The 21,919-nt window shown below is 41.9% G+C and overlaps 1 protein-coding gene across 1 annotated transcript in view; it reads left to right on the forward strand.

Moving 5' to 3' along the window:
- Window positions 1-1,907: 1,907 nt before the first annotated feature.
- The window catches only part of LOC149139876 (binding protein), a 104,483-nt gene continuing 84,471 nt past the window's right edge, over window positions 1,908-21,919 (forward strand). The window contains exon 1 of the mRNA XM_089446493.1: window positions 1,908-4,028. Coding sequence (XP_089302619.1) covers window positions 2,019-4,028 — 2,010 coding nt within the window. The 5' untranslated portion in view covers window positions 1,908-2,018. The remainder of the gene's footprint in view (window positions 4,029-21,919) is intronic.

Below are 21,919 nucleotides of genomic sequence, written 5' to 3' on the forward strand. Positions count from 1 at the left end.
TATACCTAGAGTGACGAGTTGAAATCACTTGGATGGTTCCTTTAGGTTCATTTAAGCCTTCATGAAGACCTAGATCTTGCCTTCATTTAAGCTTCTTGGAGAGGGGATTAAGAGATGAGGAGGAGGAGGGACTGTGAAAAGGTTTTGAGAGGGTTACAAAGGGAGGATGATACAAAGGCTCTGGGGGAACTGGGATATATGCTTGCATGCTAAGGCTAGGATTGGGAAGAATCGTTGCTTCCCTAGAAGTAATATTAGGAAAATACTCATCGATATGCCCATCCTTTTGGTTTAGAGTATCAAGAAGGTGAGATAGCTTACCAAAAAGGGAAGACCACTAAGTATCTTGAGTCTATTCCTTTTCTTTCTTAGATTGGATGACACGTGGATCCTTTTTGTCTACACTTAGAAATGGCTTTCCCCACCGTTGTCCCTCTCTACCATTGATTTTGTGGTCACAATTTTTAATTGTGTATACTCAATTTTGATTTTAATCAATACTAAGAGGGATTTAAAAAAATCGTAATATAAATTTGTTGGGGTTTAAAAGATTTTTGTTAACATAATTTATGTTAGTATGTGTGTGTTCGCACATGCCTCTCTCTCTCTCTCTCCACACACACATTCTTGGGTTCAATTTTCTGGCCACCTAAACATCTATAATCACCCCCGACGTCTTTCTCTCGACACACACACACATTCTTTGGGTTCAAGGGAGAAAAACCAAAAGAGCATGTGTGTATATGTAACTATTCAATATTTTTTCCATATAAATATAAATATACATCACAATTATTTTTTAAATAATATAATGGGTTAGTTTGCTCCATATGTCATGCTAATATTGAGTATGAGCATTACATACTTCCTTATATTATATTGTAAAACACATCTTGTTTTTCTTGATTTAATAAAAGCCTTCCTCCCTCAATACACCTCAACACACCTCAATATAACATTATCCCTATAATAACAAAAATGTCGACAAAAGTATTAATCCACTTATTAGGTAAGTTAATTTTCCTGAAATACATTGATGATAATTTTAATCATATAAAGTGTAAATTAAATGGTTTGTATTGGATTTAGTCTTACTTAAGTTAATGGTTCAAATCTCATGGGAAGGGTTTGAGGGTGAGAGACAACTGTAGGGATAAAAACTACCCCAAAAGGTTCAATTGAGCATCACAGAATTGTGGTGACAATATCTCATAGGTGGACAGATACACTGCCTTATAAGTTAATGGTTCAAATCTCATGGGAAGGGTTTGAGGGTGGGAGACACCTCTAGGGATAAAAACTACCCCAAAAGGTTCAATTGAGCCTCACAGAATTGTGGTGACAATATCTTTCATAGGTGGACAAGTACAATGTCTTATAAGGTGTCCAGGTTTGATGAAGCCCTTCACAATCGTAGTGATAGGTTCCATCAAACCTTGCAAAATCCCAACGACAACATCATATATGTAGCAGTGATAGGTTCCATCAAGCCTTGCAAAATCCCAACAACAACATCATATATATAAGTTGATCATTCTTCCATCCAACAACATTCAATTCAAATTAGCCTTAGTTTAACTTAATCTAGCTAAATAAATATAAAATTTAACCTTCTAACATTGTTAATATTATCTCCATAACTATAACTTATACATAGTGGAACTCTAACTTTACGATGTGGAGAAAAAATAAATAAATTACTATTCCATCCAATAACATTATGGCTAAGCTCAGTTTAATGAAAACAATAATAAAAAAAAAAAAATCACTGATATTTCGGAAAAAAGTATCGGGAAATAGTGGAACTTAAACTTTGCGTAGCTGAGTTAAAATGGGCTGACGAAAAAGTGAGTTTGAACCAACGTGATTATGATGTTGATAATACATTTGCCACCACTATGGGATTCAAATTGAAATTTTGGGTGGGCGGGATTCGGCAGAGGCCAAGGGAAATATAGACTCAAGAATTACCAGTCGAGATAGAAAGCAAGGACGGAGAGGTCGAGCGAGTTATTGATATGGAGGACGAGGAAGCGTTGGAGAGGGCATGTGCTGCGATCGAAGCCGCGAGCAAAGAAGCCGAAGAAATCCAAGATGAATTCGGGGGGCATTTGCTTTCCGATGGAATTGTGCAGGAGCTTAATGAGATCTTCGGCAGCAGCAACAGCCATGGGTATGGCGTGGATCCGCGCCTGTGGGAGGAGGCGGCTGCGAAGGGGGTGCCGCTTGGTCTGGTCGGGCAGGGGCTGGCAGGAGTGATGGAGAAGGGCGGGGGCAGGGCTCTCATGGCTGCCGATGTCTTTTTAGGTGTCCTACTCGCTCCTGGTTGCCCTATTTACAGTTTTTTCAGCCCACTGGCATTTCTTGCACTTACTAGATGCTTGAGGAACTCATGCCGGAGGTCTGGCGAAGGGGCCGAGAACAGGTCATCGGCAGAGAGGCCGAGGGCAAGGAAGGGCCAGAAAAAAAAAGGTCGAAGAGCGGGGAAGGATGGGATTAATAATAATGATGGTGATGGGGATGGGGATGATTTGAATGGATTTGACGAGGGAGAGGCTGGGCAAGAGCAGGGGCAGAGAGGGGGATCGGTAGTGAGTGTGGAGGATTTGATGGGTGTGTTGTGCAGGCTAGAGAAGGTTATCAGTGTGCTTCAGTTGAAGGATTACCCCGAGAGTCTGAAGGGGCTCATTGAGCTACTAGTGCAGATTCCTCATCTTATTTGTGATTTATTAGGAGAGGATGCTGAAGGGTGTCAGAGGGTAGCTAAGGGTAGGAAGACTACTGCTGCCAGGTCTTCCTCGTCGCCGCCCTCGGTTTCGTCGGTCTGTTTCAAGATGATGGAGAAAGTCTTGCAGCCTGGCCACGGGGATCCTGCAGCTACAGGGGCTGCTCTGCTGAAAGCGCTGAGCCCAAGCATATTGTTGGCGCAGGCGGGTGGAAGCACGCAGCAGAAGACTCAGATTCGGCAGTCTGTGCTCGAGTTTGTCACGATAAAGATGGCAGGCATGAAATGCCAAGCTGTGAGGAGGGCAGTGGTGGCTATGCCCAAGTATTTGAGTGTCAAGGCACCAGAGAAGACGGATGCTCGGGCAATGGCGGTGGAGGCAATCTTGATGATTGTGAAAGCGTTGGGAGGCAGGGAGCAGAGGCAATTCAGTAAGTTTGTAGCGAAACTCTCTCGAGGGAAGCCGCGGTTTCGCCTCATGGCAGTTGATCTTGCTGTTGCGCTCCTTGGAGGCTTGCCTGATCCTCTGGGGCTCAACGGAGAGGATGTGGATGAGGATGAAAATCACTCTATGGAGGAACGGTTCGAAGATGCTGATTGCGATGCACTGCAGGAGCAGGATGCAGATGCCGAGAATGAAGCAGATAAAGAGGTGCAGGATGGTGATCAGAATGCAGCAGTAGAAGAGGCCCAGCCCTCTTGTCAGAAGGATCAAGGGTCTGCGCAAGTTGATTCCAATGCTGAGACTGGTAAAGCGAATACGCCGGCATCTGATAACTTATGGTGGGGTGTGCGATGCCTTGAAGCTCTGCTTCATCGCTGTTCTGATAAAGTTCCTGCAATTCGTGCCCGTGCCCTCACAAACATGGCTCAAGCTCTGGAGCTCCTCTCAGCTGATTTGAGGCATCGTCTCCGTTTGCAAGCATTAATGGGCTTTAGAATTGCTACAAATAAGACAGTTCATGAGCTCAATGCACAGCCATCAAATATCAATGAGTGCTTCACCCCAGGGCAGGAGACCCCCTCCTTGGGAGACCAGACACCATCACCTGAATTAGATGCAGATGGTCCAGGCCCAACTCCGATCACTCCTGCAGCTTCTCACCGGGATTTGGGGTTTCTTTTGAGAAGGCGATGCCTGGATGATAAAGCAGCAGTTCGCAAGGCTGCTCTGATTCTGATGACAAAGTCAACCGCTCTCTTGGGTAAGCCTCCAGATGATACCATGCTGCAAGCAATGGGTGCAGCCTGCAGTGATCCCATGGTTAGCATCAAGAAGGCTGCATTGTTTGCTTTATCAGAGGTATGCTTTGTCCCAACTCATTACTTTAAATTGCTGTTGGCAAAAGTGGCTTAATCGATTGCATCAGGCTTTTACACATGATATAGGTCACCTTCGCTACTCACAATAGAAAAGCCGCCTTCTAGATCTAATCCATATCAAACAAACAAATCAGACCAAAATTATTGATCTCCTGTAACAGGCCCCATTAAAATTTCTTAACTTTCTTCACCCCCTTCTTTTTTGAGGAAACTAACGAGGAACATGATACATTGATACAATTTGCTTTCCAAATCCAATTTTAGAACCAGCCCTTCAAAGTGCAGTTTACTGAAAACAAGTGCGTCATATGAAGTGAAGATTCAAAGTCAATCATGGGATGCTACTACATCTCCTGTATACATAGTCGCTATGCATACTAGTCACCTACTGCTATGAAAGTGGCTGATGAACGAATGCTGCTCTTAAACTATATCTAGAACTGCCAATAAGGTCTGCGTTCAATTCCTGTAGCAGTTGCATAACAGATCACCTTGGTTGGCTGTGCATTTTGCCTAAGTTTTTTGTTATACAGTGACAGAGCTTAAGAGAATGCCTTTTGTACTGGTCTCCAGTGTCACTTTGCGGGTGAAATTTGAAGTGTATAGCATGTGGGTAAACATGCTCTAGTTGGTTGGTAGGGCTATATTGTCCTCACTGTCATAGGAATTCCAGCATGGTTAAATTCGCTCGATAAATCTATATATGGTAGAGGCCATTGCCTTCATTACTTTAGCCTCCTTGGACATAGGTTATACATAGTTTGTAGATGATGAAAATTTGGCAATTTGCCCACATGGGGGGTGGCTCCCTCTTGTTTAACTAGTGCAGCAAGTAATGCAAACGACGAGAACTTGAGTCCAAGATAGACCTATTGGGTTTGTGACACATTCACTGCATGATTTTGAATCCATTAACCATTACATTCACAACAGAGTTGCTTATAAAGACCTTATACTTTCGTAAAGACCAAATTTGGTCACACTGATAATTGTTCCTAAGAATGCGATCCTATGAATAAGATAGACAATACTTAAATAGTGTTTACACTGCTTCAGAAAATTATGCCAATAATACATTAACTTTGGTGGGCAAATATCCTTAACATGTCAAGCTAATACAGGTATTGGAGTTCTGTCTGTCATATCAATAAACGAGACCCAATGGGACTAGATGAGTGCACAGTTGGACTACTAACTCACTGTGGTCAATACAAAATCCCTTGCACAAATGGTAGCTCTAACTTCCCCAACATACTGTCAATGGTATCCTAAATCTCCCAAAGACTGGAAGACTCTGAGATTGCATCTCAGATGACCTTTGCTATAGGCTTATGAACAACACCAAGTTTTTGCAATCTGCCCACCAGTGACTTGGACTCTGGACATCTGGTCAATTCTGGGGTTACAACCATTTGCTGCAACAGTCCCTGCTCCTCAATCATCCTCTTTAATACAAGGAGTTAGGTTACTCAAGTCAGTGTGCAGGATTGAGGCTATTATGATACTAGATTTCCAAACTCACCCATAATAAATTTATGTAGTCTTAGTTTGAATAATTTGTAGAAAATTAATAATCTGCACCCTAACCCCAGTTTACAATTTTGCATGTGTTCAATTGACCCAACCCACATGTTTTGTCATGCTGATATAAATTTCATGTTAAAATTGGCAACTAGGGCCAAACTCCACGTGGGTCATCTTATTTATGGCAGCTGATAATTTTTTTGGATTCCTCTCTTGAGAGGTGTAGGATTTATCTAAAGATCATCTGATTCTGACATGTATTTGTGGAGATATGAATTATTTATATTATTTGATAATTTGTCAAAGCCGGCCAGCAACCAAATAACCCCCAACTCAACCTCAATGTTGCATTTAAATAGAGGAGGCCTCAAGTCACTTGAGACACACACATCTCTCATGATCTCTCTCCACTCGTTTGTGTTTGGTGGAAAGAGATGTCAAGAAAAAGATGCCCTAGCCACAGTCAAAGGGAGAGTTCTAGCTGCAGATTGAAGGGAGATCTATTTGCTGTCTTGAGGAGATCCAATACGTAGTCTAAAGAAGCCCTAATCCGCTGACTAAAGGAGGCCCTAATTGCAGTTAAGAGAGGCCTAATCCACAGCAAGGAGGAGGCTTAATACGCAGTCAAGAGAGACATCTAGCCGCAGTCCTAGAGAGGAGACCTAGTCGCTGTCATAATGAAGCCCTAGCTGTGTTGGAAATACTGGGGGGGGGGGTGAATTAGTGTTTCTTTTCAATTATTATTTTTGTCAGTTAAAACATTTATAATTGGAACACAGAAATATATAACACGAATAGATGCTTTTGTTAATGTGATCATTGCAATAAATCAAGTACAATATATATATATATATATGATTTCAATCAGTTGCCAAGCACCAACTTGGATTCTTTGTGAGGCTCCAACCTCCAGAGCACCAACTCTGTCTTATCAAGGCACCGACCTTGAATTTAGGAGTATTAACTCCCATGACACCAACCCTTTCAGTTCTGAGGCACCAACCTCAAGGGCTCCAACCCTCTGCTGTAAACTGTCTGGATCTGTTTGGTTGTAATTCTTTGCTCCCAACCCTGCTGGGCCTATGACTTACTTCTGTCCTCATGTTCTTTCCATTTCTGCCAGAGCTTCGGCTTCCTTTATTTTCTTACAGTTTCCTAGTAACCCTAAACTTTTCTTGTTCTTTGTTTTATATTCTGGATACCCCTGACCTTTGGCTTCCTTTCTCTGCTGGCTCTTCGGCTTCCTCAACGCTTGCTTGATCTTTCAACTTCCTCTGTGCTCACTTTTCAGCATCCTCTGTCTATGCCACGTCATCCTTTTATTACAATCGCCGCTTCTGGAGGTTTGCACATAACATAGCTGATTCCCAACTGCCGATGGAGCGGATGCGATATGGTATTAAATAGTTATTAATAAGTCCGTCGGGTCCATACCCTTATCGCTATCCTCGGATTGACATTACCTTGTACATTGCGATTACTGCGGATGCGACGTTTGATTAAGCCATGCTATAATGGTGTAGTCGGGTCTGCAATTATATCGCAATCGACGGATTTCAATGTGGCAAAAACTTTAACCAAGCTTGCGATATTGCGACGGATGCGATATTACAATAGGGCATGTTATAACGTTGCAGCGGGTCGACATACGTATCGCAATCGACATTTTAATGTGGCAAGGCTTTAAAGAGGCTTGCGATGTGGCGGATGTGATGTAACTTTAAAGTGTATTACAATGGAATCCTCAAGCTCGTGTATTGTATCGCATCTATATATAATATATATACTCCTCCGTTCTTAACTTTGGTTAATGCGGACTTAACCCATAACCCTTTATCCCCTTTAATTCTATTATAACCCTCGTATAATGAGAATATACACAAACACACGAGAACTTGCAATTTCTGCTTTTACATAGCCTTGGCGCGTTTATCGATGCTTACCTTTATCAGGCTCATTCTCCATCGTAGATTAACTTGCGCTAGTTCCAACGGCAGAGATTTCAGGTGGACAAATAGCATGGAGAACCCGCCCGATAAAGCGGTTTTCTCTCTCCAACCTTGTGCTACGAATTGCTCGGTTAATGGAATCGAGTGCTCTCCTCTAAATACCACTTATCGCCTAGCGTCTGCCAAAAAACCACTGCCACTATTACAAACCCGCCTTTTTGAATATAACCACGTGCATTCACTCTTCATCCGTCTTCTTGATTTCTGCTGATATTATATACTCCTCTGCTCTTTTGGCTCCTCTGTTAACTTATTTGGCATATATTACATGCGATACTCCCGATATGGCTCCTCCTTAATGCCCTACTCTTACACTTACTTGGCTTTCTTGTGGCTTCCGATACCGCTCCAATACCTCTTCTCTGCTTTGATAGCTCCTATGACTTTCGATATTCTCTCCAATGGCTTGACTGTCTTGGCTTTCCTCTGGTTTCTCCTCATGGCTTCTTGCTCCTGTTTCTTCACGGATCTGCTCTACTTCTCCTTGCCCTCACATCATTATTTACTCATCCAGAATATTGCCGTATTGACATCAATGACAATCTAGGTCAACAAGCTGCTATCATAATGAAGCCCTAGCCGCAGTCAATGAAGCCTTAGCTGCAGATTATGAAGCCCTAGCTGCAACATGACGAGGAGAGACCTAGCTGCAGCAAGAGGAGACCTAGCCGTAGCAAAAATAACCTTATAACAACGTGAAGGAGTCTAGAAAAATCAGAGTGGTAGTTATGTGATAAAGCCACATTGTTGTAGGTGACAACATGGTCTATTTCAGGGCTGTTTGGGCATGATAAGGTTGTTCTTGAGCTCGGTTTGCAGGGCAGAAGAAGCTGTAGAAAAGAGGAGCAAGGCACTGTTGTTTAAGGGTTGATTGGGGCACTGATTGAGGGGACCGAAGTTACAGTCTACTGCTGGGTTGGTCCATAGGCCATAGCCAGCAGTTGGAGGCCTTTAGGAGTTGCGTTCAAGGAGGATAGCAACCCTATAAGGCAGCATAAGCATGGAGGGTTTCTTCTAGGTTAAACCACAGTCTTTGGAGGCTGTCTTGTTGAGTTGTGTGGAGGTTGAGAGCAGCGTGGTGTGCCCAAACCAGTGGTACAGTATTACTACAGTGCAGTAAGGTGTAAACATCAGTGTTTGAATTCAATGCTACATCTTTAATCAATCATCATTAGCAGAATGATGGACTTTCTACTCCTGTCATAAATATCAATTTTGTATATTTGTACTATTTCTCTCTCAGCTGAACTATTGAAGAATATAAGAAGAATTAATCAAGGGTTTCCCCACATTGGGGTTTGTCCCTTGCTGGTGCCACATTTTGTGTCTTCTTGTCTTGGCTTGTCTTCTACTGTTTATGTTTATGTTCTATCTACGTTTTACTATCATGCTAATGTGATTGCTAATATGGACATTGATATTGGGCTAATTAAGAAGTTGAAGTAAACTGCTCTTAAGCATAGAACATACCAAAATTTAACATGGTATCAGAGGTGAGGTGAAGACAAAGCCCAAGCAAGAGTGAAAGAGCAATCACCAAAGACATTTGGACAAGGTCAAAGGCTCAATGGGTTTCTCATCCCACTTCTCGGTTGAAGACAAGCTCCGTGAAAAGTCTGACTATCACAGACGTAATATGTTTCTTGATCTGACATTGGAAGAACAAGAAGTGCTGGATTATGTGAAGGGTAAAATCCCTGAGCCTCCATCAAATGCACCAGCTGCTACAAAGAAAACGTACACCAACGGTGAAGTCAAAGCAAAGAAGATTATCAGAGATTCCCAAGCGTCTGGTGGCCTACATCTCTGATTTGGACACCTCCAAGGAGATCTACGATAGATTGTAAGCATGTTCAAGGTTAGTGATGCAAATCAAATTTTGTTTCTCGAAAATAAGCTGAAGGATATTAAGAAGGGTAAAGACGAGGATATTCAATCCTACTTCTTAAGGATGATTGAGATCAAGAATGATCTTCTATCGATTGGAGAAATCATATATGACAGGGAGCTTACAATCAATACCCTTAGAGGGCTTGCACCCGAGTGGTATATATTTAGAACCACTATTTTCAATAATGATCGAATTCCGGGATCTCAAGAATTGATGTCAAGATGTATTCAAGAAGAAACCATGATTGTGGAGCAAGAGATGCCCTCTAATAGAGACAACCCCATTGCTTTCTCCGCTCATGCCAAAAGGAGAAATAATGCAGGGTCTAAAGGTCATTTCAAGGGAAAGCCCAGACCTAAGGGTGGAAGAAAAGCGGGTGCTTTTTTAGCAATAAGTCTGGCCACTATGCGAGGGAGTGTCCAAATAGAAGGGACACATCACATGATGATGATCACAATCATTCCAGGGGCAACTTCAACAACAATGATCGAAGGAATGATAGGTACAATGACAAAGGAAAAAGGAATGCAGGTCTTCAAGGAAATGGTCGACCCTCCAAGAATGCAAGGAGCTCCAGGTATGAAGAATCAAATGTTGTTTCTGATAAGCAAAAGGAGTATTATCTTATATCGACTGTCTCCACTACCTCTCCTCCAGACACTTTAGGAAATTGGCTTATCGATAGTGGTGCTTCAAGGCACTTCCCCAGATACAAGGAAGCTCTCTCTAATCTGATAGAGAAGGAAACAAACTTGGAGATTATTCTTGGAGACGATGCCACCTATCTCATAAAAGGTGTAGGGAATGTTACCCTTCAATTGAATCAGGGTAACTCGATTCATTTACTAGAAGTTCTATATGTACTCGATCTCAAGAAAAACTTGGTGTCCATTTTGGCAATGGAAGACAAAGGTTACAAGGTAGCATTCATCGATGGAAAGGTACGTGTTTGGAAAATGAATTTTAAAGATGCTTTTACTCTTGGGTTCAAGGTTGGCACTTTGTATCAAGTTGCAGGAAGTCCATTGGGGACCATGTCTTATGACACATCTCTACAATCTGAACTATGGCACTAGAGGTTTGCCCATCTTCATTGTAAGGCCCTACCCGCTATGAGACAAATGGTGATAGGGATGTTTGAGTTCAAAGAAGAGCATGAAGGTATATGTCCGGGATGTACCGAGGGAAAACTTACAAGGGGACCATTCCCCTCAAGTAATAGCAATACCACAAATGTGCATCAACCTGAGAGGTTTGAGGTTCATGACCAGGAATCTCATGTATGCAGGTTGAAGAAAGCTCTTTATGGTTTGAAGCAAGTACCCCAGGCTTGGTATGAGAGGATCGATAGATATCTAATGAAGCTAGGATTCACTAGGAGTGAAGCTAATCCGAACCGTTACCTTAAGGTTGAAGTTGATAGACCTCTCATACTGGTGCCTTATATGGATGACCTCTTTTTGACAGGTGCAAACCCTCTCATTCACAAACGTAAGAGGGAGTTGGATTTCGAATTTGAAATGAAGGACTCGGGACTGATGCACTACTTCCTAGGGTTGGAGGTCTGGCAAAAGCCAGGAGAAATTTTCCTATCTCAAGGAAAATATGTTATGAAGATATTGGAAAGATTTGGGATGGTGGACTAGACTACCTCGATGGAGCTTAACTTTAAGAAGTTATGCGGTAGTGTTGCTGGACCTGAATTGGGTAATGCTTTTGAGTATCGTCAACTCATACGAGCACTGATGTTCTTGGTGAACTTCTGTCCAGATATATGTTTTGCAGTTAACACTTTGAGCCAATATATGGTTGAGCCTCATCACTCACATTGGATTGGTGCCAAGAATCTTCTGAGATATCTTCAGGGCACAATCACTCTTGGACTGAGATACACTGCCAGAGATGTGAGTTTGCATGGTTATTCCGATGCTGATTGGGCAGGCAGTGTGATGGATCGCAAGAGCACTTCTAGGTGCTGTTTCTCTTTGGGTTTTTATTAGAATATATCTCTATTTAGTAATGCTCAGTCTTTTAGCTGTTTCTATTTTTCCTTTTAGCAGTTTCTTAGATGAAACTGTTTGTTCTATATTCTACATAGAAACCTGATGTTTCTATTATTGTAAATATCTTTGTATTATCATTGAGCTGTTTGCTCCAGGTTAATCAATTCATTCGATATTCTTTTACATGCGTGTTTCGCACTGTTTTATGGTATCAGAGCAAGGTTAAGAGATTCTTCTTGAACAGTAATTCTCTTTGCATCGTAATCTCTTGAGTCCTTTCTAAGGTCGAGCCCTCTGTAAGCCAGGCAGCCTTCACTGAGTCTTAGCCTCGGCTTTGCTCGCTGTGATAAAAGCTTACAGTCGTCCATCTCGATACAGAAATGGATTCTTCTCTTGCATGATCATTTTATTAAGGAAATAACTTTGTGGCGGTGACTGTTTTCGTGGGAGCGGGATTTTTTTTGGCTGGCCAGTTTTGCTTGGAATCGTGGATCCGGCTATCTTCTTCTTCACCTGGCGGCTACTCGACCACACCGTGGAATCTCTCAGCATTCGTGATCCAGGTGTTTTCTCTCAAAACTCATTTGTTTGTTTGAAAGTCAGACTCGTGGTTTGAAAAATTCGATCTGCGGGCAAATTTGTGGTTTTATTTTCAAAGCTGTCAATCCCGTGGATACGCGTGTATTCTTTGAAACTCGTGGATATTAATTTTGATGACCGAGGATTTATATTTTGAAACCCGTGAATACACATTTGAAACCTGTGATATATATTTTGCCGTGGATATATATTTTCGACCCGTGGATACGCATTTTTTGAACCCGTGAATACACATTTGAAACCTGTGATATATATTTTGCCGTGGATATATATATTTTCGACCCGTGGATACGCATTTTTGAAACCTGTGGATATATAGTTTGGTGTGATTATATATTTCCGACCCGTATTTGAAACCTGTGGCAGTTAAAACCCGTATATACAGTTATTATATACAGTCCATAATACGGGTCCATATTACAGTCCATAATACGGGTTATACAGTCCATAATACAGGTTCATATATACAGTTGAAACCAATCTATCAGTTGAAACCCATAGATATATACACCTGTGGATCTATACAGCTGAGACGTGACGTGAAGCCTTGATAGCTCACGTGGGCCAACGTGTTTAGATACTCGTATTACCAATCCGTGGTGTTTGCCGGCATACCTGAGACGTGAAATATATATACGTATATACCTGAGACGTATATACCTGAGACGTATATATCCGTGGTGTTTGCCGGCATACCTGAGACGTGGTGTTTGACGGCATAAGTGGAGTGGTGTTTGCCGGCAGTGTAAACGTGAAGCTGAGACAGCACATATCCACATAAAGGTATTTTCAGATCCACGTAGTTTCCAGATCATAGTAACGGCATAACGCATCTTTTCAGGGATTTTCCAGTGACGGTATTTTCAAGTGACGCCATCTTCCAGATTCACGTGGTTACGTAGCGGTTTGATTAAAAGTTTATTGTGATTTTCTTTTGAAGTGGTGGGACCAGAACAGCGTATACAGCACAGCTTGGACAGCTTCAGTTTACAATTTGTTAAGGTTATGTGTCTCGCCCTTATTTCCTGTTTCTTTATCTCTGAAGTTTGGCATTTGTTTGCTCAAGGCTGCCTGTGAAGAATTTGTTCTGCAGCCTGTGTTAAACCGGCAGCTGTATAATCAATAAAATCACTTCAAACAGCAGTGTAAGACTTGTGAAAGAAGGGTACAGCTACAGCAGTGGAATCTGCTCTATTGCCATTTTTTTTAGACTGTGGAAATATATTTTGTGTGCTGGACTTCTGTATTGTCTTTGAGAAAATGGCCACGCTCACCAATCTGATGTTAGAAGGAAATCAAGCCTTTTACGCTTTTATGGCTAAAAGGTCTTCAGATCATGTTCCTTCTTCTGCATGGTACATTGATTCTGGTGCATCACGCCATTTCTCTCACAGGCGTGACTGGTTTATTGACTTCTCACCTTTCAGTGATTCTGTGGTATTTGGCGGAGGTGAAAAGTACATAGTAGCTGGCAGAGGTACAGTTCAAATTCAGTCTGGTGGGCGCACACTCATATTTCTGAATGTATACTATGTTCCTGGTATGGAAATTAATCTGCTGTCTGTCAGCCAGATTATGAGGAATTCTCCTCAGCTTGATGTTGTGTTCAGTGCACACAAGTGCTCTATTATTGACAGAGAGACTAGTCTAACAGTTGCTGTTGGCTTAGAGGACCATGGTCTATATAGGCTACTTGACACCGGTGACTCTCCAGAAGTGGCTCTAGCAGCACGTGTCTCTCCCATCAGTACTCTTTGGCATCAGCGATATGGGCATCTAAATATGCAGTATCTCTCTCAGCTCTCCCGGGAGGGACTTGTGTCAGGATTACCTGATATTCAGACTCAGCAGTTAGGGGTATGCGGCGCCTGTCAAGCAGGAAAGCAACATCGGTCTTCATTCAAGAATGGAGAATCTTGGCGTGCATCTAAGGTACTCCAGTTACTTCACGCTGATATTTGTGGTCCTATGAATACAGCTTCTATCACTGCTTGCAAATATTTTTTACTTATTGTAGATGATTTCAGTAGAAAGATGTGGGTGTATTTTCTAAAAAATAAATCTGATGCACTTAGTACCTTTCAGAAGTTTAAAACCTTAGTTGAAAAAGAGTCTGGCTGTAACATCATGACTCTTAGGACCGACAATGGGGGGGAATTTTGTTCTTCAGCTTTTGCCAATTTCTGTGATATTCATGGCATCAAACATCAGTTAACCGCACCCTACACTCCTCAGCAGAACAGTGTTGTCGAGCGCCGCAACCGCACGGTTGTTGAAATGGCTCGTTCCATGTTACAACACAGGAGTGTTCCAAACAGATTCTGGGCTGAAGCAGTATTTACTGCTGTTTACCTTCTTAACAAGTCACCCACTCAGGCTGTTACAGGGAAGACTCCTGAAGAGGTTTGGTCTGGCCGTAAGCCTAAGATCAGTCATCTCAAAGTATTTGGCTCAGTTGCATATGTTTGGATTCCAGCTGCTAAGCGCTCTAAGTTGGATTCCAAAAGCCAGAAACTCATGATGACAGGGTACAGTGATCATCACAAAGCCTATAGGCTGATAGATATAGCTACTGGTCGTCTTAGCTTCAGTCGGGATGTAGTCTTTGATGAGGACAGAGGATTCTTTCAGCAATATTCTGAGGATCAGCCTCACAGTGTTCTTCTTCCAGTCGGTCCACCTGATGGGAGGGATGATGTAGCATCAGTATTAGATAATACTCTATCTGAGCTTCCTCCAGAAGCTAACCCTCCTCTTGCTGTCCCTATTGCTCTTGAGCCTTCTCCACCTCCTTCTGATATTGGTTCCTCTGCTCCTGATATTGGTTCTTCTTCTCTTCGGCCTAAATGGTGGGCTAAAACCATAGGTGATCTCCGGGATGATGAGCTCCTTGAAGGTAGAACTTCTAGACATAAGAACAGACAACAGTCTACAATCAATTTTGCTCTTATGGCTAACATACACAGTATTTTTGAGCCTCAAACCTATTCAGAGGCTAAGGGTACATCTGAGTGGGAACAGGCTATGGAAGCCGAATTCCAAAGTCTTCAGAAGAATCATACATGGACACTTTCTGATCTTCCTGCAGAGAAAAAACCCATAGGCTGCAAATGGGTGTATAAAGTGAAATACAAAGCTGATGGAACCATAGACAAGTATAAAGCTCGTCTTGTGGCTCGAGGGTTCTCACAGAAGGAAGGCATTGACTATGAGGAGACTTTTGCTCCTACAGCCAAGATGAGTACCATAAGGCTTGTGCTTGCCCTAACAGCTCAGTTCAATTGGAAAGTTCATCAGATGGATGTAAAGAGTGCTTTCCTAAATGGTGATCTCCAAGAAGAAGTCTACATGACGCAGCCTCCAGGATTCAAGGTTGCTGGTCAAGAACAGAAAGTGTGTCGGTTAGTTAAAGCAATCTATGGATTGAAACAAGCTCCTCGGGCTTGGTACATGAAAATTGATCAGTACCTGACAGATCAGGGTTTTCAGCGGAGTCCATCTGATGCAAACCTGTATATCAAGCATACTGGTGATGATATCTTGTTTGTAGTTGTCTATGTGGATGATCTTATCATTACTGGCAGCTCTGCACATTTGATCCATGGGATCAAACAAGATCTATGCAGAACTTTTGAGATGACAGACTTGGGACTTCTTCATTACTGTTTGGGGGTTGAAGTGTGGCAGAGTGAAAATCAAATCTTTCTTTCTCAGTCCAAGTATGCCAAAAATCTTGTGGAAAGGTTCAGAATGCAGGATTGCAAACCGGCCACGACTCCTATGGAACCAGGGCTCAAACTTTCAGCACAGTCATCCTCTCCTCTTGTGGATGAAACTTTATTCAGGCAATTAGTGGGCAGTCTCATCTATCTTACTGCTACCAGACCTGACATCAGTTTTGCAGTAAGCTACATTTCTCGCTTTATGTCAGCTCCTAAAGCTGATCATTGGATAGCAGCAAAGCGGGTGCTACGATATGTGCGTGGTACTTCTGATTATGGCCTCTTATATACTTGCAGCTCCAATCCTATTCTCAGTGGCTACACTGACTCTGACTGGGCCGGTTCGGTTGATGACCGTAAATCTACAGCTCGGTATGTGTTTAGTCTAGGATCTGGTGCTGTTACTTGGACTAGTAAGAAGCAACAGGCAGTGGCTCTCTCCTCAACAGAAGCAGAGTATCGGGGAGCAGTTAAGGCAGCCTGTGAGGCAGTTTGGCTTCGTCGTATGCTTGCAGATATGCATGTTTTTCAGACAGGGCCTACTTCTTTGTTTTGTGATAATCAGGGAGTGCTCAAACTTGCCAAGAATCCAGTCTTTCATGAACGAACAAAGCATGTGGAAACTCACTGCCACTACATTCGACAGCTGGTTGAAGACGGCTCAGTTCAGTTGCACTATGTTCCCACAACAGAGCAGCCCACCGATATTTTCACCAAGCCTCTTGGTCCTGATAAATTTGTAAAATTTCGCGGGTCTATTGGTGTTGTAAATAGATTGAGCATTAAGGGAGGGTATTAGAATATATCTCTATTTAGTAATGCTCAGTCTTTTAGCTGTTTCTATTTTTTCTTTTAGCAGTTTCTTAGATGAAACTGTTTGTTCTATATTCTACATAGAAACCTGATGTTTCTATTATTGTAAATATCTTTGTATTATCATTGAGCTGTTTGCTCCAGGTTAATCAATTCATTCGATATTCTTTTACATGCGTGTTTCGCACTGTTTTAGTTTTGCTTTGATACCCTGGATGAGCATGAAGCAGAAGTCAGTTGCTTTGAGCACCGTTGAGGCCGGATACATAGCTGCGAGTATGGCCTAGTGTGAAGCTGTCTAGTTGGGGAAGCTCTTCAGTGAGTTGTTTGTACACGTGCTGTATACCACCGTGATCCTCTGTGACAACTAGAGTGGGATCTGATTATCAAAGAATCTTGTATATCATGATTGCTCCAAGCACATAGACATCAGGTACCACTTTATTCGAGATATGGTACAACGAAGAGCTATAAGGCTTCATCACATTGGGACTGATGAGCAGGTCATCGATATTTTGATGAAGCCCCTGGGAAAGGTCAAATTCTTGACTTTTCGAGAACAATTAGGAGTCGTGGAGAGACCCTCTCTTGAGGGTCCTATATGATATGGATTTTGAGCTCTGGGAGCTTCAGGGGCTTGGGGTACTTCTTGGAGTGATGAGCAACCATAGGGTGAGTGATTCAACCTTCCCCTAGTGGTTTGCTATGTAGGCAGGATGAGTGGTTCATCCTTCTCATGCTGAGACACAATCATAGGGTGAGTGGTTCAGACTTCCCCGAGTGATTTGTTGTGTATAGGGTGAGTGGTTCATCCTTCTCCCACTGAGACATCCTACCCATGCAGTCTGGGACTCATGGGAAGTACCTCATCTGGCCAATGAGTAGGGAAATGAGGATAGGGACCATAGTACTACTGATGGACGGGTCGTGTACTATTGTACTCCCTACGAGAATGACATATTGATCTGGGATCAATTGGAATTGACCTCAGGTCAGTAAGAGTGGTATGAGACACTCTCTTTATTTGGAACTGATTCCGGATCAGTAAGAGTGGTATGAGATACTCTCTTTATATGGGACTGACTTCGGGTTACTAGAGAATGGTATGATACATTCTCTATCACTTCTTCTTTTTCATAGTTCGGTAGAGCAGAGTAGAGCAGTGCATTTATGGTAGAAATAGTACAAACCGGCAGATGGATTAGCAGATGGAGTTCTCCCTAGTTGAGAGGGAGTGTTAAAATTGGCAATTAGGGCCAAACTCCATGTGGGTCATCTTATTTATGGCAGCTGACATTTTTCTTGGATTCCTCTCTTCGAAAGGTGTAGGATTGATCTAAAGATCATTCGATTCCGACATGCATTTATGGAGAGATGAATTTATTTATATTATTTGACAATTTGTCAAGGTCAGCCAGCAACCAAATAACCCCCAGCTCAACCTCAACTTTGCATTTAAACAGAGGAGGCCTCAAGTCATTTGAGACACACATCTTTCATGATCTCTCTCCACTCTTTTGGGTTTGGTGGAAAGAGAGGTCAAGAAGAAGATGCCCTAGTTGCAGTCAAAGGGGGAGCTCTAGCTGCAAATTGAAGGGAGATCTATCTGCTGTCTTGAGGAGCTCCAATACGTAGTCTAAAGAAGCCCTAACCCATTGACTAAAGGAGGCCCTAACTGCAGTTAAGAGAGGCCTAATCCACAGCAAGGAGGAGGCCTAATACGCAGTCAAGGGAGAAATCTAGTTGCAGCCCTAGAGAGGAGACCTAGTTTTTGTCATAATGAAGCCGTAGCCGCAGATTATGAATCCATAGCCGCATCAAGATGAGGAGAGACCTAGCCGCAACAAGAGGAGACCTAGCCACAACAAAAGGAGCCCTATAACATTGTGAAGGAGTCTAGAAAAATTAGCGTTGGAATTCTGTGATAAACCTACATTGCTATAGGTTACATCATGGTTTATTTTAGGGCTGTTTGGGCATGATAGGGCTGTTCTTGAGCTTGGTTTGCAGGGCAGAAGAAGCCGCAAAAAAGAGGAGCAAGGGACTGTTGTTTAAGGGCTGATTGGGGCATTGATTTAGGGGACCGAAGTTACAGTCCACTGCTAGGCTAGGCCGCAGGCCATAGCGAGTAGTTGGAGGACTTTAGGCGCTACATTCAGCGAGGATAGCATCCCTATAAGGCAGCGTATGCATGGAGGGTTTCATCTAGGTTAAATTGCATTTGTTGGACGCTGTCTCGTTGAGTTGTGTGGAGGTTGAGGGCACTGTGTTGTGCCCAAACCGGTGGTACAATATTACAGCAGTGCAGCAAGGTGTAAACAACAATGTTTGAATTCAGGGCTGCATCTTTAATCAGTCATCATTAGCAGAATGATGGACGTTCTATTGCTGTCATAAATATTAGTTTTGTATATTTGTATTATCTCTCTCTGTGCTGAACTATTGAAGAATATAAGAAGAATTGGTCAAGGGTTTCCTCACATTGGGGTTTGTTCTTGGCTGGTGCCACATCTTGTGTACTCTTGTCTTCTATTGTTTATGTTTATGTTCTATCTGCATTTTACTATCATGCTAATGTGATTGCTAATCCGGACATTGATATTGGGCTAATTAAGAAATTGAAGTAAATTGCTCTTAAGCATATAACATACCAAAATTTAACATTTCAGAATGCATTATTTGTAAACATTCAAAGAGTACTTCTACTATTTTTCACATTTCCTATCAGCTGAAAGTAAAGCTAACTTTAGGCAAGGATTCAAGCATACGATACACTTATTTTTGGTCAAGATGACTTCAAAAAAATCCCACAGCCTTTTGGGGAAAACTGGTCTTCAAAGGATGATTTTATTGCTTGAGAAAATTAGTCGAAATACATAAAAATAACCACAGTACTTATCTCTTTCAACTGAAGCATTAAATTCAATTTCTGGAAATTTGTGCCCACTGCCCACTGAAATAATTTCCAGATTTTACAGATTTCATGCCCAGAAATTCTGCCTTTATATCAGTAGTGCTAAATCTGCCTGGATATCAGTGTAAACTTGAGTTCAATTTCTGTGCTGTGAATGCCTCAAAATTTGTGCCTGAAAGTGCTTTGATTTTTGTGTTGGAAATGACTGATGTCCCTCAATTTTCGTGCCAGGAAACCTACTTGAAATTTGTGCTTTCTGTACCAGCAAACCTGAAATCTTTGCCTTGAAATTCAGGCCCAATCAAGATTGGAACAGTCCTTGCAATTCATGCACAAGAGCCTCAAAACTTGTGCATTTGCCCTCGATTTTTGTGGTGTTGTTTGCTTCAAATTCCATGCTCACTGTCCCATCGATTTCTGTGCCTGTTTCCTCGAAAATCGTGTCTCCAATGGCTGTCTCCTCTTAGAAACTCGTGCTCTCCTCTTGCAGCAAACCTCCCTTGAAGTTCTCTTTTCTCCTCTTGCTTTCTCAAATGTCAAGTGAAGAATAAGCCTCATTTTTCTCCTTTTGTTTTTTAGAAAAGATTGAATTCCTAACCCTAAGATTCAATGGTTGAGATTTAATTTCCAAATCTCAAGATGTGTGGTTGAGATTACTTTTCCTAAATGACCCCCTCACACATTGGCCCCATTACTTAAAAACCTCCTAGTACCTTTTTCAAGTTCTATACTTTTTCGATTTTTCTCATCAAGTGATTTTCTCAACTCACTTTTATATTAGAAAAGTGAACTATGTACTTTACAAATAAAGTCACTTTATAAAGTAAAGTGACTTTAATATTTGAAAAATTACATGTTACACCACTTTTAAGTGTCTCTTCCATCCATGACATTAATATAACTCATAAATGTCACAAAGACAAAAATCATTAACGTGTCGACTATGTTAAAAAATAATAAATGCCTAGTAACACTTCTCTCCTTGGTATTATTTTCAACATAATTTTGGTACCTTTTTGATTAGGGACCAACATACCTTGGTTATGTTAATTGTGACAACAATCTAGGGCTACAAAAATATATCATCTAGAATTGGCTTTATTCCACTCTATACCAACGGAGGCACCATCCTCAAGGAAATCCCATATGAATGAAACAAAGACAGTTATATGCTAGTTCCAGCAAGTTAATCTGTCCCACGTGCAGGCCTTAGTAGTTGTTAGTGACAACAAAGTCCCTTACTAGCTGCATAGACCTTGATGAAGCATAGGATATCTATTAGGAACTTTGACATTAATAGTAGGCATCTCAGGAGTAGATTTGTAGTCAGTCCTGGTTGTTACATATGTCAACAGAAGTGTGATAAACCACACTATTTATTATAAGTCTAAATTGTGCATAAAATAGATTATTCTTTTCCAATGGTTTCAGATCACTAGGCATGCTTAACGCAAGGGTACAGTCCCCTCATGTCATCACAAGATCCCTCAAGTATCAGATACAGTGCTTAGTGATCCAGGATTGGGGAGAGTTAAACTTTGCTTCATGTAATTGATTCTCCAAGTGTGGATAATAACAATAAGTCGCATCATAATTTAAGGAGGTACCGTTGGTCTACAAGTTGATAACAGTACCTAAAGTATTGATCACCTCCCACTGTAACTCATGGCTCTAATATATGAACTGTTCAGGTAATTCCATCAGGTACTTCAGAATGGGCATGGGGGTAAGGTTTGTGATTTTTCCTTCCAACCATTGACAAACTGCCAACATTCAGTCGCCACCCCTTAGATTATACCCCCAATGTCCAAACCAGGGAATCTAGAGGTCTTGTTCCACCTCCACCTTGCCTTTCCAGGGATTCCAGAGGTCCTGTTCCAACTCCACCCTGCCCTTCCAGGGATTCTAGAGGATCTGTTGCACCTCCACCCTGCCCTTCCAGGGATTACATAGGATTTGTTGCACCTCCACCCTGAGATTGCTCAACAACTCCACCCAATTTCTGGGAGTCCAAAGTGTGCTAGTCCTGGGCAGTGAGGGGCTCCAGACCACTCTCAATTGATTAGTTATTCTACTGATTACACTTGTGGCAACATAGAATTTACTGTTACAACAATAATTTGAGGAAGTGTTGTTTCATCAGCTCGAACAACAACTAGTTAGGTCAAACTTGCAAATTTTTATTTTCTACATGGTAATAACAATTCAGCCGTGGCACTACTGCTAGTCTCCATACAGAGAATATAGTTGTTAAAATTGGCAACCAGGGCAAAACTTCATGTGGGTCATCTTATTCATGGCTAATAATATTTTTATTAGATTCCTCTCGTCGAGAGGTGTAGGATTGACATAAAGATCATCCAATTCCGATAAGTATTCATAGAGATATGAATTT

The sequence above is a fragment of the Pinus tabuliformis genome, chromosome X (assembly GCF_031772625.1).
Source record: "Pinus tabuliformis cultivar Carrire ecotype Pingquan chromosome X, CPIR1, whole genome shotgun sequence".
In the NCBI taxonomy this organism is placed as follows: domain Eukaryota; kingdom Viridiplantae; phylum Streptophyta; class Pinopsida; order Pinales; family Pinaceae; genus Pinus; species Pinus tabuliformis.